Consider the following 15,206-nt stretch of genomic DNA (forward strand, 5'->3'; position numbering starts at 1 on the left):
AATGATCTTGGTCCCTCTGCCTTTGCCTCCCTTCCCTGTCTACAGACTAAGAGCATTTTTCAAACTCACAGACCCGGTGACAGCCATCCATACACTAATAAAGGGGACCATACAAACAGGTAAGCGAGGGAACAGAGTCTTCTGACCACAGATGTTCTAAGCACACAAATTTAGGATCTCCAGTTACCCACGAGTGAAGTCATTGCTGGTTGTAGCAGCCATCGGAGGGGCAGAAGGCTGGTGGGAGGCAGCGAGCAGCACCCTGCGAAGGGCCTGGGGAAGACGTGGATGAATAGAGTCAATGTGGGAAAGGTGGCCCAGGGTACCTGGGGAAGCTGGCAGCGCTGGCAGTGTGGTCAGCCGGGAACGCGGCAAGAGCCCATTCTGTGAAACACTGTTTGTGAGCGGGGCAGGAGGAGAACAGAGGCCTTGTGCACGACGGACTCGGTGTTTCTGAAGGTGCTCCGGTTAAGAGAGGTTGGCCTGTGATTGCAGGACGAGACGCACCCAGAAACCTGTCTGCTGCTGCCTTAGCAGCAGCCTGCGATGGGAGGCGGGAGCACGTGGCGGGGGACACGCGAGGCCTGGAGAAGGCAAGGGCAGCCCCTGAGCTGCTGGAGACCCTGGAAACCCCAAGAGAGAGGGGCCCGGCTGCCGGGGAGGAGGCGGCTGCGTGCAGGACGGCAAGCCGGGCTGCCCCAGGCTAACGGGGCCGAGAGGGCTCAGCCAGCGGGGCCGAGCGGGCTTTCTGGAGGCTGCCATCCCTGCGCGACGCCGTCGCTTCCCTCGCCGCCCTGCTTTTCCCCGGCCCGTTCCGCTCTCCCTGCTCCCCCGGCCCTGCCGGCGCCCCCCCGGCGGGACCCCCCTCTCCCCCGGGGCCGGTGCGGGCCGGGCCGGGCTCCTCCCCCCGGGGGCGGCCCCGGCGGCAGGTGCTGCCCGGCAGCAGGAAGCTGCCACCGCTCGTCGCGCCCAGCCCCGCCGTGTGCCGCCGCCCGGGCCCGCCGCCCGCACCCCCGCCGTCGGGGGCAGCCGCGCCCGCCTCAGCGACCCCCGGGAGAGCTTTCCGCGCGTCTCCCCCCCCGTTCTGCTCCTCTCCGCTTGCACTCGGAAGGATACCGACGGGTTTCGCGGCCGCTGTCGCACTTGGGGCTGCTTTCGGCAGCCGGCCGGCCCCGGGCGAGCCCCCCCCCCCCCGCCCCGCCGCTGCCAGGCGGGCGCTGGCCGCGATGAGCGCCGCCGCCCAGGCTCCGGAGCCCGACCCGCAGGAGGGGGGCCCCGGGCACGGCCCCGGCCCGGCCCGGGAGGGCAGCCCGCAGGAGGAGTTTGACTTCTCCATCCTCTTCGACTACGACTACCTGAAGCCGATCGAAGGTTGGTGCGGAGCCGCCGCAGGAGGAGCCCGGCGCCGCGCCCCGACGGGGCGGCGGGGCCGCCTCTGCCGGGCCCAGCGGCTCCGGGGGCCGGGCCGGGCGCTGCCTGCGGCCCCGGCAGCCCCTGGCAGGGCGGCGGAGAGCCGGGGTGCTGCCGGGCCCCGGGCCGGCCCCGCCGGGGCCCCTGGCTGGGTCTGCGGCCGGGCACGGGCCCCGGTGGGGCTGGCCGGGGCCGGCGCGGCGGTGGATGCCGGGCGGCGTGTGCTGCCGGAGGGGCTGCGCTCGGGGCTGCGCTTTGCGGGGCTTGCGGGGCTGCTTCAGCCAGCAGGCGCTTGCGAAGGGTCCCCGCCACCGCCACCGGCGGCAAGCGGCTTGGTCCCCGTCTGGTGCCGGAGTATCTGACGGCGGCCGTGGCACCTTCCTGTTGTTGACGAAGTTGTGCCCCCGGCTGTGAGCACAGCTGTTGACAGGCGAAGCAGAAGAGCTCAGCTCGGTTGGTCTCCTTGTGACCATCATCATCATGGTAGAGGGCGTTCTGGAAGCTCAAAAAGGCAGCTTGAGCGCCGGGTCTAGGAGCCCCAAGGCTCCTAGTTGCATAGCCCCAAGGCTCTTAGTTGTCCAGGAGCCCCAAGGAGTTAGTTACCTGCGATGGGTCTGACCATCCTGCTCGGATGGCGAGGAGCTGGGGAGATCTAGTTTCCAGTTTGGGTCAAACACCATAAGCTTAAGTTAAAATAAAAAGGAAAAAAAAAAAAAAAAGGCTTTGCAGACTGTTCTCCTACTTTTCTGAGTTTATGCAAGTCTGTGATACTAAAAGCACTGTGGCAAGTGTTGCCTCACTTTCTAAATGATAATTCTATCTGTTGCCGCTACTAAGAAGCGATACTTCCTAACCCATAAAATACAGATTTGTGTAAACCAGACAAAGTCAAGAGAGATGGGACCCAGCAGAAAGAATTGCTGGGATATTGTTTCTAAGATACATTTGTTTCGGTTCTGCACGGTTGAGAGGTGGCATTTCTCTAGGGCCTTTGAAGAGAGGGATGTTGTGTTCCTGGGGGACAGTGCAGGAGGAGACCTGTTAGGCCCAAGTCATGGCATCGTTAGTGAAATGGAGAGTTGTTTCTGAGTTTTGTGCTTTGTATACTTGTTTAAATATACAGATGTGCACCAGCATCAAAGCTGAGTGATGACGGTTAATGTCATCAAACGTACAAAGCTGAATTTTCTTTCAAGGTTTAATGTAGATCAAACCATGCAAAAATAAAGCCACGATGGGGAGAGGTAAGTGATTTTAATGAGAATACATTAAATCTCAGTGAAAGCTTCAGATGCTGGGTTTTTTCACATTTTTATAGTAGAGAGTACTGCTGCGAAGCCTTAAGTGGGAAGTTCCACAGAATATAATAGTACGTAGGTGGGGGGTAGAAAGTTGAATCTTCAAACCACATAAATGCAGAGCAGTGTATGCTTGTAGTAGAAGTAACTTCCTTCTTGAGCCTGCTTTCTCCACATTTGAATGACTGGAAACCATAATTAGTAGTAATTGTGTTTGTTCCAAAGATGGAAATCATTAGCATAAAAAAAAAAGATCACAACCATATATACTAGCATTGTAATCTGGAGAACATTCTCCCTCGCTTTGAAAAGGCACCAGCTAGAGTCTGTAAGCAATCCAGTATACATCCGTGACCTTTAATGTACAAAAGATTAAAGCATGTTTACACGAGAACAGAAAATGTTGAAATTTTGAGAAAGAGCTTTATCCACATGCTGGTGGTAACTGATGCTCGTTGTTCATGTGCGATTCTGGCCTCGTCTGAACTGCAGTTGGGAAAAGAAGTCCTTTTCAGTGGAGGATTCAACATGGAACCAAAACCATAGGAGTGTCTGTGGATCCCAGCACTTCAGTCTGGTTCCTACGTTCAAAGCCCGTTTGAAAGAGGCTCTGGTTTCCTCGGAGTCTGGCCTGCTCCACCCACCGCTCACTACAAGTCCTATAATAACAAAACTCTGTAAACATGCTAAAAGTGATTTAAAACAATTTTTTGGGGGGAAAAAAGGTAAATTTGGGGCTCTAGAAATGGATTGGGATGAAAGCTTATTTCTGATAAACATTTTTTAAAAATGTTTGGATTTGACAGTATCCACCTAAGCTTGTGTTTTAAAAGTAGGATCTATATCACAACTCATTGCCATGGAAATGCCAGAAATACCCTTACTGAAAGCGGTTGGCATTCAGTAGTGCTTATGTGTGCCTGAGACAACAGGAACATGGACTGCTATAAAAGCAACAGGGGAAAAAAGGGTAAATAAAAATCCTACGGTCAATATTATTAATATTAGATATTCCTCTCTAAGCCAACCATTTCCAAAAGCAGGAGTGCTGCACAAAGTGCCATTTTCCATGTGCCTTTTACTTTTACTCTTACTTGCCAGACTTTAATTAGCTATCTTCTTCTCAGCATTTGCAAACCAGAAACATCTGCCTTCAGCAGACTGAACTCAGAGATGTGCTCAGGTGAACAGGCTTTGGGAAGTCTGGGCAAGGCAGGTATCCTGCGCTGTTAGGTTGAAATTGTGATTTCACGTGGGCGTTGAAGATGTTTTCTGTCTCCTTTTAAAAAGATGTGTTAGGTGCGTTCCCTTGAGAGGTACACGTTGGAGGTATTGCTAGTGGTATCCCAAGTTTTAGGTTATTTCAGACTTGAAAGGTGCTGAATATCCTTGTTTCTCAGTGGAGAAGACTGACAGAAAGTCAATGAGCATTTGAACTGGCTCCTACAAATAGGACTCCCAGATGAGTAAGTTAATAACTGCTTTGTGCATTATTGCACAATACCTGTTGTTGGCCACTATGAGAGACAAAATACTGAAAAGCCAGACAACTACTCTGCTTCAGCAGCTCACTTTGTGGATTTTTGTTTTGCGTTCACTGTGTGACGATCCACTGATAGGTAAAGCTGCCACATAATTTTTCATATTTGAGGTTAACCCTTCTGGGAACTGATCCTCTGAGGGGTGTTTTGAAACTTAAAATCCAAACAAAACCCATCTTCAAATAAGATTCCAGACAAAATCCTTCCCCAAGACAACAGGGGAGAATGCAAATGGGAAAGAGTGTTTTCTCGTAGGCTTCAGCCTTTGCTGTAGCTCAGCAGACTCTTACATTGCATCTGGTGATAGGAATCTACAAGGTCTATGTACGTATAATATAGAGAGGGGAAGCAGGGAGCACCTATAAATATTAATATTCCTCTGAATGCTTGTTTGTATGTAGACAGGCTCCCAGGGACATTGCCACGTCTTGTAGGTGTCAAGCCCTGTATAATTTGCCTCGTTCCTTCTTTTTCTCCCCAGTACAAAGCTATTAAAAGGAAAAAAAAATAAAAATGCTTGCAGCTCAGTCCTGGTGACTGGCTCAGTAACACAGGAGGCAGTGTTCAGCGGCAGCCCTGCAGTAAAGAAACAAATACGCACATGTAACAGAGAATACCAGATTTCACTCAGGAAACCAACTTTCACTTTGAGCTTCCAAGCAGCTAGTGTAAATAACAGACGGCTCGGCTTTTGAAAAATGCAAAAAAGCTCTGGACTGGCCCCTTCAAATGACACTAAGCAAATTAATGAAAAAAATTTGGACTCTTTTACTTATGCAAATAAGGAACTCCATTTAAATCCCACGAACTTCACTGCAGCAAACGGATGTGAGGTCAAAACTGAACTCCCCCTGCCCTCCCTTGTACCGCATGCAGCTATCTTTAGCTTTTCCTAGATCATGATTTGTATAAATGCATCGTGGAATGCAGTTGCTCGGGTGATCTCTTATTCCCTAATTTCATGCTGATTGGCAAGGTCACATTTGGCTGACTGAACGGCTTTGGAGTTACCACCTTGTTTAAAGAACAGCAGAGGGTGGACCCTTGCAAAGCCACGCGTGCACACGCTGCGGTGCGTCCCGCCCGGCTTGGGAAACCTCTGGAGCCCGCCAGGACCCTGTGTGGTTTTTCCTTTGTGCCTTTCCAGAGGCGTGTGACAAGGAGTTTTGTAAACCAAATGTTAAGTCCTTTGAAACTCAAATCCCTCGATCTTTTTCACCTGCGTTTTAACTCTTGTAGCTAATCACTGCTAAGGGCAGTCCTGCAGGTGCCCACCTGGGGAGGCTGCCCGGTTGGTGGAGCTGCCCGCAGCATTGGTGAGCCTGTCCGTAGGAGCTGGTTTGGCGTTTGCTTGCAGTCCGGTAGGACGCAGAGCCCTGCTTCCGTTCCCTTTTGTGGGAAGAGGAGAGGTGGTCTTGTGAATGAGTGACTGGGTAAAGGCTACGGAAGAAAGGGGGGAATAAGAGCTGGGAGGTTGGAGGCAGTTTGGGTGGGATGCTGGGGGCTTGGAGTGAAGCTTGGGTGGCACGGGGGAGCAGGCTGTTCGCTGACGGCAGACTTGACTGAGAACGTGAGGAGGTGTCAGTGTTGTCTGGGTGTGAAGCTCACTTTCTTTTAACCCCCTTTCAAACAAGAAGGATCTTTTGGTACTGAATCAGAGCATGATTCAGCAGTGAAACCTCAGGCTGGGAAAAGCCCGGGCGAAGGGAGGTGGGGAGGCACTGTGACTGCACGTGCGGAGGGGTGGCAGGGGAGCTGTGCTCAGGCTGCTGTGCTGCTCGCCGAGATGCCCGTCAGAAATGCGGTGGAGAGGACAGTCCTTTGCAGGAGTATTTCAGTCTGTGCTCCGGGATGCAATACGCAGGGACAGATGAACCCTTGAAGGTGGCACAGCTTTGGGTGCCGAGCTGTACCTCTGGGCCGTCTGCACAAAGGTTTCAAAGCTGCTTCAGTTCTTGAAAACCAGCTTTGCGAGGCTGATCTGTCACATAATTATGCTCTTGTAAGGGGGTGCAGTGGCCTCTCGCCTCCTTGGGGAGCCCAGCTGGAGGGCGGCCGGGCTGCTTGCTGCCATCTCCAGCGTGGCAGAGGGTGTGAAGCTGGGTGTCCTCAGCTCCTGCCTCCCTAACCAAGCTCACCTTGGCAGCTCAGGGAGAAGCATGGGTATCACTAGGGCCATCTGCCTGGAGCCATTCCCGTGCCCTGGGCTGCTCCACGTTCCTGCTGGTATCTGCAAATGCAGCGAGAAAGCAGCTGGGCTGCCGGGGAGCAACCTCTCCCTGTCCCCCGCTGCCCCTCTCAAAGGCAGGAGCTTGACATTGTTTACAAAACCAAACTCCCGTGGTGCTCGCCTCGGGAAGCTGGGATGTTGGCTCGGGTCTGCCCCTTCCTCGAGCGGATTCCAGATCCCAGCCTGCCTTAGCCAAGCCGGCCGGGAGTCGGGTAGCCAGTCCCCTCCTACTGAAGCAAAAAGCAGAATTTCTCCTGGTTTCGATGGAATAGCCGTTTGCTTCCGGAGAGCAGCGCTTGCTGCTTCCCCCGGCTGCCCCTTTCCCCTCCCCCGGTGAGGTCAGAGCCTTGCGTTGCAGCATCACCGGCATTTCCATGGCGACAGACCATGACGTCACAGGCGTGGGCAATAGCACCCGGGACAGTGATTTCATTGTACCTCTGAAGCTAGGCAGGCCTGGGGCTCGGTCAGGAGATGTCCCCAGGCCCCCCAAGCCCCGGGTCCTGACGAAGCCGTGCCGATGAGTCAGGGCCGGCAGCCTCTCCCCTGCCCGCGACGCAGCCTCAGCCTCCGGGCATCTCTGCCTGGCGCGGTTCCCCAGGCACTCTTCAAACGAGCCGAGGTTTTCTTGTCTGCAGCCTTGCCCGCGTTCCTGTGCTGCTGTCTGCTTTACTGATAATTTGCCTTGTGGGGGGAAGCTAAATATTTTTGCTCTGCAGAAGGCTGTGGGTGTTGGCTGCTTGGCAAAGGGCGCTGGCCTCGCTCGCTGCCTGTGCGCGCTGGGTGAGCAATCCCCGTTCGCGTGGCCCGTAAAGCACGGCAGAGGAGGGCTCTGCGAGAGTGCTGCGTGAAGGCAAGGGCATGCTGCAGCTTGTTGTTGTGTATAAACACTGTTGTTAATATCTGGAACATGGATCCTCTTGGAGGGTGAATGCCAAGGATGAAAGTGCTCGTTTAAATATTTCAGAGAAAAGCAAAGAAAACTTGGGTTATCTGAAGCCCAATTTTTAGTAAGCAGAACCTGTGGGTGGTGGCGTCTGTTTGTTATTTCAAAAATTACACATTCACATACATATGTATGTGTTTGCTTTCCCGGTACCCCTCAACGCAAATCTATGCATGCCTGATTTGCTGCTCAACATACGTTGTGAGGAGTTGTAATTTTTTACCTGTTGTCTGTGTATCTGGCACAGATAACACGGTTTGATGTGTACGGCGGGGGCAGCTCTCGCTGTAGGTGTGTTGAATGGGGAACTGAAACGGTCGCCTGTTCCTTGACGTGAAGCTGTTCAGCCTGGAGAGCTTTCCTGGGATTGCTGGTCACTGTACGAATCCTGCCTCGAGTCCTGGCGTCAAGCTGTGCTCTGCTTCGTGCTGATTTTGCTCTCTTGCCGCCATTTAAATGGGAGTGATTCTTCTGAAAGCGGTGGGAGCGATGTTTTGTGTGACTGCGGAGGGGTGTGTTGTGCTGTTGAGTCCGAAGGAGTGATGCGTTTTATTCAAAGTGAATCGTAGCATCAGTATCTAGGCTTGATGCGTCAGAGTGGTGTGAATGACACGCTAATCCTGTGAACGCCTAAGCTCTGATATTCGAGATCAACGATGCTAAAAATGTGTTCGGCTCAAAATTCAGTTACTTGTCGCTTGTTTTCCCATCCCCAAAACAGCCGTGTGCTGGGATTAAAAGCCAGAGCGAACCTTAAGAAATCTGCAAGCTGGACTCTCCCGGTTGTCTCCCATCCCGCCACGTAGACTTTCTGTGTGCTGGTTTGTTTGGTCGGCTGGTGAGGTTTCCCACTAAACACGAAGGCGCAGCAGTTCCTGCTACGTTTTTTCTTTTCGTGGGGTTTTCTCCAGGTTGTGCAAAAAAACATTTGAGCACAAAAAGTAGTAGTCAAAAAGCAGTGGAGGATTTTGCTTTCACGCTAAGAAACGTTTAAAATTGAAAATGACGAGAAACCCCTGAAGTTAAATCACAGTCTCTCTGTGTGCAAAATTTTCACTACGATCTTTTGCTACTTTTGCAGAAAGCCCAGTCAGCTCCTACCTGGCTTTATGTACAGTCTTATTTGCTCATGGGAAATGCTGCCTCATGTAGTGTAGGAGTTGGAGAAAATGCTGGAACAGCTATTTAAATGAACCCCTCTTCGCCTGTGCCACGTACTGATCTGTGCCCAAGGGTGAGCACATAGCGTGAATCTCAAACTGTGGAGCTGTTTCAGCTGTTTCCTGCTGGACACATTGAAATCTTTAAAACCATATCAAATTCCTGACAATATTTTGCATGCTTTTGTGTAATGACAAATATTATTCAGCTCCCAAGCTAGGGAAGCTGCAGGAGCTGATGTACGTCGAGGGGTCTGTCCCGGGGATACCTGGCATGACTCTGCTCTCTCGGATGCCGCTGGCATTAAGCACCCGATGGGGTGCTGGGACGAGACCGGAACTGGGCTCAGCGATGCTGGTGGGAATTCTGTATTGCCTGGAAGCATCCCTGTACTCTGCAACCAGGGGACAGTTTGCAAGACTGAGAATCTCTGAAAATTGAGGATTTTTGCACCAGGAGAGAGGGTTGCACTGAACACTTACCTGTTATTGTGTACTTTATAATCCTTCTCTGGCCAAAACATTCCTTGAGCTGAAATTGGAAAGTGATTGCCTGTAAACCTGGGGCTGGATCCTTTCTCTCTCTCTCTTTTTTCTAACAAATATTTGTGAATGTGTTTTCTGATCATCTGGTGCTTTCTCTCGTGAAACTTTCCACCAAAACTTGTTGACACGATATGGAACCAAACAAATCATCACACAGAACTGACTTTTTGATTTAAGAGCTTGAGCTCAGCTTTGGTTTCATGAAGCCTTTTCTGGCTGGACTTTGCTGCGTGAGAAAGGTTTTTCTCCCATCGCCAAAAGCTGTTCCTCAACCTTTTGGTTTTACATAGACCTATTTGGAAGTGGTTTTGTGATGTGATGGCGTCAGTCCAGCTCTTGGTTGACAAAAGCTGACCAAAGTCACAACGCCCCAATTGGCGCTAAGGGGTATATTTGGCAGAAAGAGTAGGAAGGCCAGCGCTGAAATGGGCAGAGAGGCTGACATGTCGCCGGCCCTTCCAGGTGATCCCTCTAGCTCAGGGCTCAGGCAGAGGGAGCCCGGCTGGGCGGTGTGGAGGTGTTTGCCGTGCTTCTGTCCATGCTGCATCTGCTCTGAGCACTTGAGCTTCCCTGGCTGTTAATCCAGTACTTTTCACAAGCATTAATTGCAGTTAAAAAGAATTAAACAAATATTTACCTAATATCAGATCACAACCAGTTTATAAATATGCATTTTTTTAAATCCATGATTGCTCAGCTTCTGTAATAAATAATATTTATAGTCTTAAAGAGACCCTTCTTTTTCCAGAAGAACCGACTCCACATAAAACCAACAGCCCACCCTCTGGAGTTACATACGCTCATGATGTCTTGGACTGTGGCCTCAAGCCATGCCCCCTGCCTTTTTCTAGCCTTTCTGCAGATCCCATGGGCAGATATGGACAGCCAGATAGTATAGGGACAACACCTACACACCCTGCCAACGCTGCAGGGGCCTCTGCTCCGAGCCCTAGGATTGAAATTACTCCATATCATGAACTGATTCATTCAGGGGGTCCCTTCCGCAGCAAAGACACAGATGTTCTTTTGGTAGAACATCAGTCAAACTCAGCTACCGCTAGCCCAAGGGTTACCCTGCCTGTCCCTGGCTTTGAGGGCTACAGAGAACCACTGTGTTTGAGCCCAGCTAGTAGCGGCTCCTCTGCAAGTTTCATTTCAGAGACAAATGTATCTCCTTGCACATCACCATGTGTTTCACCAAATAATGGTCCTAGTGATGACCTTTGTCCACAGTTTCAAAACATCCATACTCATTATTCTCCTAGAACCTCTCCAATAATGTCACCACGAACAAGCATCACGGAGGAAACCTGCTTGGGACGACATTCACCATCACCCTGTCCCAACTCCAGGTCTTCATCACCAGGTGCAAAACGGAGGTACTCTTGCACTGAGCTCTACAGTACTCAGCTGCCTTCCACTTCTCCACGACAGTCAAGGACCCCCTCTCCACAATCCTCTCCTCGCATCCCCTTGAGAGAAGACAACTCTTCAGTTACTTACACGCAGTTGCCCAGCGCTTCTCTTTCCATGGATGCTATGAATAGCCTTCCTACGGATCCTTCCTGTGGCGTTCCCACGAAAATTTGGAAAACCAGCCCTGATCCTTCATCAATGCCTTCCCACAAAAACAGCATTCCATGTCACGTCTTTCAGACTGTTGACTTCCATGGGCCTTGTGAGCAGGAGGACAGGAGAAACTCAGCCCCAGAATCAATTTTGTTGGTACCTCCATCCTGGACAAAGCAACTGGTGCCTGCAATACCTATCTGCAGGTATGTAATGCTTCTTGCGGTTGCGTGTTTTCTCATGGTGTGATGTCCTCTGTCATGCATAGTGATCCCTAGGGAGTGTTTCCTTGGGCACATCCTGCCGCGGACCAGAGCTAAGTGCTCAGGGACAGCGCTGGTTAAATGGGAGCCCAATCCATGATGATACTGAGAAGTGAAAAAATCTGGGTTTGGAAGGAACATCATCAAAGTGGTTCATTCGTAGCACAGCATATGACAAATTCAATTTTCCAAATTATTCGTCTAAAAGCAGATTGCAAACAGCCTTTGACAAAAGCTAAATACTCTTGTTCCATCCTGCTGCTTTTAAAGAAAATGGTTTGATTGCTTTTCTAAATTCAGGGAATGTCTCGCTTTAAAAGTTCCATCGAGGATAAAAATACTTTAAATATTTCCTGATTCAAAATAGAGTACGCTGCTCCAAGTCATTCTGAGCATTTGGTCAACCCCAAGTGACTTATTGTTGGTTGTTAATTTGTTAATTGTCGTTTAACCCAAATCTCAGTCATTGGCACTACCCTCCATTGTCTGGCGCTGGCGGCATGCAGGTCTGCACCCTGAGCGGGGCACATCTGCCAGCGTGGAGGCTGCCAAATGTGTGACTCCACTTGCAGTCACCACTGGCACCCTGTCAGCCCTGCCATCCCGCTCGGCAGCAAGGTTGTCCCCATGCTGACATTATCCCGTGCTGCTCCCGACCTGCTAAACACAAATTGCGAGTGAAAGAACATGGGCCATGACTTTCCTTGGCTTGTTAGATCGGTCCTGGCAGCAGTTTGTACTAACAAAATAAGAGTTGTATAAAATCGAGTGCAAGCTCTAGTGGTACGTTTCAATGTTTTAATTTCATGTGATAAACCCTTGTGTATTTTGGTAACAGGAAAACTAGTATCAGGTAAGAATATTTAGCATTTTATTCACGTGCATTTTAATATTTATGGAAATCATAAATATTATTACTTTACGCAACTGGTAAGTAATGGTAAATGGAGTTAACATTTCACGATATATGTTCCGTGGTCGAAGTTTAAGATGCATAGCAAAAGCTAGATAAAAGAGGAAGATCTTTGGAAAAAAATACAATTGCTACAGATATTTCTATTTTATAGAAATATTCTGTTGTCTTCTGCAAGGAGATGGGCTCGCAGAAATTATTGTGTTCATCCTGAAGTTCAGCAGAGTTTGTAATCAAGCATGAGCAGGACAGCATATTCACATTGAAATTAATAGCAGGCTCTGAAACGTTTTGGCAGGATGGGGTACTTGGGGGAAGAAGGGATCAGGGCTTTGAGATATAAAGCATTAAAGAGTTTCAGCTGGTGTGGTGTCTCTCTGCCCAGTTTGCCCGTCCAGTCGCTCCCGCCCCTCGAGTGGCCGCTCTCCAGCCAGTCTGGCTCCTATGAGCTGCGGATCGAGGTACAGCCGAAGCCCCACCACCGGGCACACTACGAGACGGAGGGAAGCCGAGGGGCCGTCAAGGCGCCGACTGGAGGCCACCCCGTCGTCCAGGTAAGGGGCTGGAGAACAACTCCGCAGAGGAAAAGCGGGGCGGCAGTTCATTTTTTAAAGTCTTGTTGGGGGCCGATCCTGAAAGAGGAGGACCATGTGGACCTGGGTGTGCTTGTAGGTGTGCGTAAAGGGTCTGAAGTTGAACTGTGATGAAGTCGGAGATGTTTGTAAGGTTGGTTTGGATTAGCTTGTGAAAACTCAGAAACTTAGGCAAAATACTTGCCACCTTTTCTGGGCTGTATGTTAAACCTGCTGTGACCCAGCTCTGTCAGAAGCTGTCCAGATGTCCTGAATTCCAGATGAGCCCATGTTATCTTGAGAACAGACTCGTCTGTGTCAGCCTGGGCTTTTTGGGAGGTTCCAAATGTACAAACATCAAGCCTGGCTTTCAAACTCGGCGTAGCTCAGTGACCTACTAAACTCAGATTTAAAATAGCCATCCGATGGCATTAGATCTGCGGTACCAAGTCCTCCTGCCTGCGGTGAGCGAGGGTTTTGGAGCCGTGCTCCCCCGGTTCCCACGGAGCAGAGCTGCTGCCCGTGTTTCTGGCTCTATCTGACCTTGGCTCCTCTCCGGTCCATACTGTACACGGTTCCTACGCATTCACTTGAGGCTTAAAGAAAGGCAAAACAACCGCCATTAACCTCAATGGGAGTTGGATCAGGAAGGTATGGATGTTAAACTGGAGTTTCCCTAGGGTTAACAGCTGCCTTTTGCTAGGAGTGTCTTTCATGCACGTGCTTTTTCTTTAGCAATTTTACTCTTTTTTTTTTTTTTCTTCTTTCCTGTCCTCTGGTTATGTGGTAGAACTTCTAATTTTAAGCCCATTTAAATTTAGGTCAGAGAATTTCACCTGTGTGTAATTCAAGCACTCAGTACATCCATTTCAATCTCGCGCGTGGTTTATATATAACTTGCTGACGCCGTGTCCCACCTTGCGTGCAGTTCTGCTTGTCACCTGTGGTAACGCTGCCTTCTTTTTGTCCTGGATGTGCACCACCACGGGGAGACCTGTGCTAGCTGTAGTAGCCGTGTGATAAGGAGGGCAAGATAGTTACATAGTAGTGGGGATGATTTCAAGAAAAAGTTTGGCCTCTATAAAGCTGTAGATATAGAGAGGACATGTTTATCAGCTTTGTAATTTTATAGAGAAAGGATGAATGAGTTTAGGAAGGAGCTCCCTTGTGATTTGGGCTGATGTCGCTACGGAAACAAAATTTTGTATTTTGAGGTATCATTTCTGTTGCTCTAAAGAGTCCAGTTCTGGTCCTAGCTGTGCTTGTGAGGTGGGAGGTCACCCTGCTGAAATCAGTGAACGAAATCCAAGCTGATGGTGATGGAAGTAACCAAATTTGGCCCTTTGCCGACCTGGAAAGCGGATGAGCTGAACCCTTATTCTGTGGTGGAGGGTGAAGGGCTTTTCCTTCACTTTTCAAAGGGTAATGTAAAATAACGGCTGAGTAAGTGCTCTGGAGCCATTTGGGGCCACATCAGTCTTCTCACTCATTTCCTCCCAAGTTTGGCCAGTGCCGTTCAGGAAGGAAAGCCAGGCTTTTGGTCGGGGTTGCGAGGTGTCAGGGCAATATTGCTGGTAACGAGGTATGGCAACGGCACAGAGCAGCCACAGCTCTAACTTCCCCTGGGCAAAGTCGGGGTGCATCGTACGGGTGTTCTGGTCACACTCAGGACTTGCTATGGCAACCGTGAACTATGAACATGTTGAAGTTTATGCTTGATTTTAAGCATGTGAGCAATACCACTAATTTCACTGTTGGCTTGTGCTTAACTTCAAACATATGTTAGATACTCCCCTGCAGGCTCAGCCTCTTTTAAAATCAAGCCATAAATTGTTAAATCAATGAATTTGTTTACTTTGGTTGAGCTGGACTTGCATGTATGGACTGGATATTTGAATAAAGGGTGCAGGATAATAATGAATAGCAATCACATTTGACATGCCTTAATAGATGCAATCTTTTTAGTTTATGAATCTGACAAACTCATAGCCTGCTGTGGTGTGTTAGAAGCTACATGGATGCATGAACTGTATGGCCAATCGGCACTTGCTCTTTTCTCAGTTTGCTTACAAATATTATATCATTTACCTTCCCAAGTTGTTCTATCAACTGGATGTTTATTGCAATGAAGGAGTTTCTTGTGACACGGGGAAATAGAAGCGCTTTGTTTCCTTCCTGTCATCAATATCAATCAAAGAGGGATTTATATTTTCTGTTGGAGAGAAGAACTGATATTCCTAGTTTTATCATAATTTGCCATCAAGCTTAAGGATCTTAAACTATAAATTCAAAGCTTCACGTTAGTTTCCCGAGCAGATGTGCCTTTGCACAGCTGTGACTGCATATGGGGAAAATATGGACAGTTTCTTTGTGAAGGTTTATTATAAACCTGGAAGTATTAGTTGGATTTGTGTTCACTTTAACATAACAAGGTTCACATGGGCGCAGAGCAATGAGATAGTTGCACCTGTATGGTTTATGACATCTGAGACTCGGGAAGGCTAGTAAAATCCAACACTTTCATGTCATAAGATATTTGGCTTCAAGATTTCCTTTTTTTTTTTTCGCTTTTTTCCCGTCAGTGAATTTTAACTTTCGTGTTCTTGTCAGATGCAAACAGTACAGAAACAGAGAAAATGAAACAGGAGAGATTTTTAAAAGGTAGATGCTGTGTTGAGGAAGGTTTGCATGAGTTAAAAGCAACTGGTTGTAAGGAAATTAAATTAAATTAATTTTCCACAAGTGCTGTCTGTGTTTG

The 15,206-nt window shown here is 49.5% G+C and overlaps 1 protein-coding gene across 1 annotated transcript in view; it reads left to right on the forward strand.

The window, feature by feature from the left end:
* Nucleotides 1-1,226: 1,226 nt before the first annotated feature.
* The window catches only part of NFATC2 (nuclear factor of activated T cells 2), a 90,527-nt gene continuing 76,547 nt past the window's right edge, over nucleotides 1,227-15,206 (forward strand). Inside the window, exons 1-3 of the mRNA XM_075721359.1 lie at nucleotides 1,227-1,371; nucleotides 9,880-10,906; nucleotides 12,262-12,430. Of these exons, the coding sequence (XP_075577474.1) occupies nucleotides 1,227-1,371; nucleotides 9,880-10,906; nucleotides 12,262-12,430 (1,341 nt within the window). The remainder of the gene's footprint in view (nucleotides 1,372-9,879; nucleotides 10,907-12,261; nucleotides 12,431-15,206) is intronic.

The sequence above is a fragment of the Pelecanus crispus genome, chromosome 14, assembly GCF_030463565.1.
Source record: "Pelecanus crispus isolate bPelCri1 chromosome 14, bPelCri1.pri, whole genome shotgun sequence".
NCBI classification, from domain to species: Eukaryota; Metazoa; Chordata; class Aves; order Pelecaniformes; family Pelecanidae; genus Pelecanus; species Pelecanus crispus.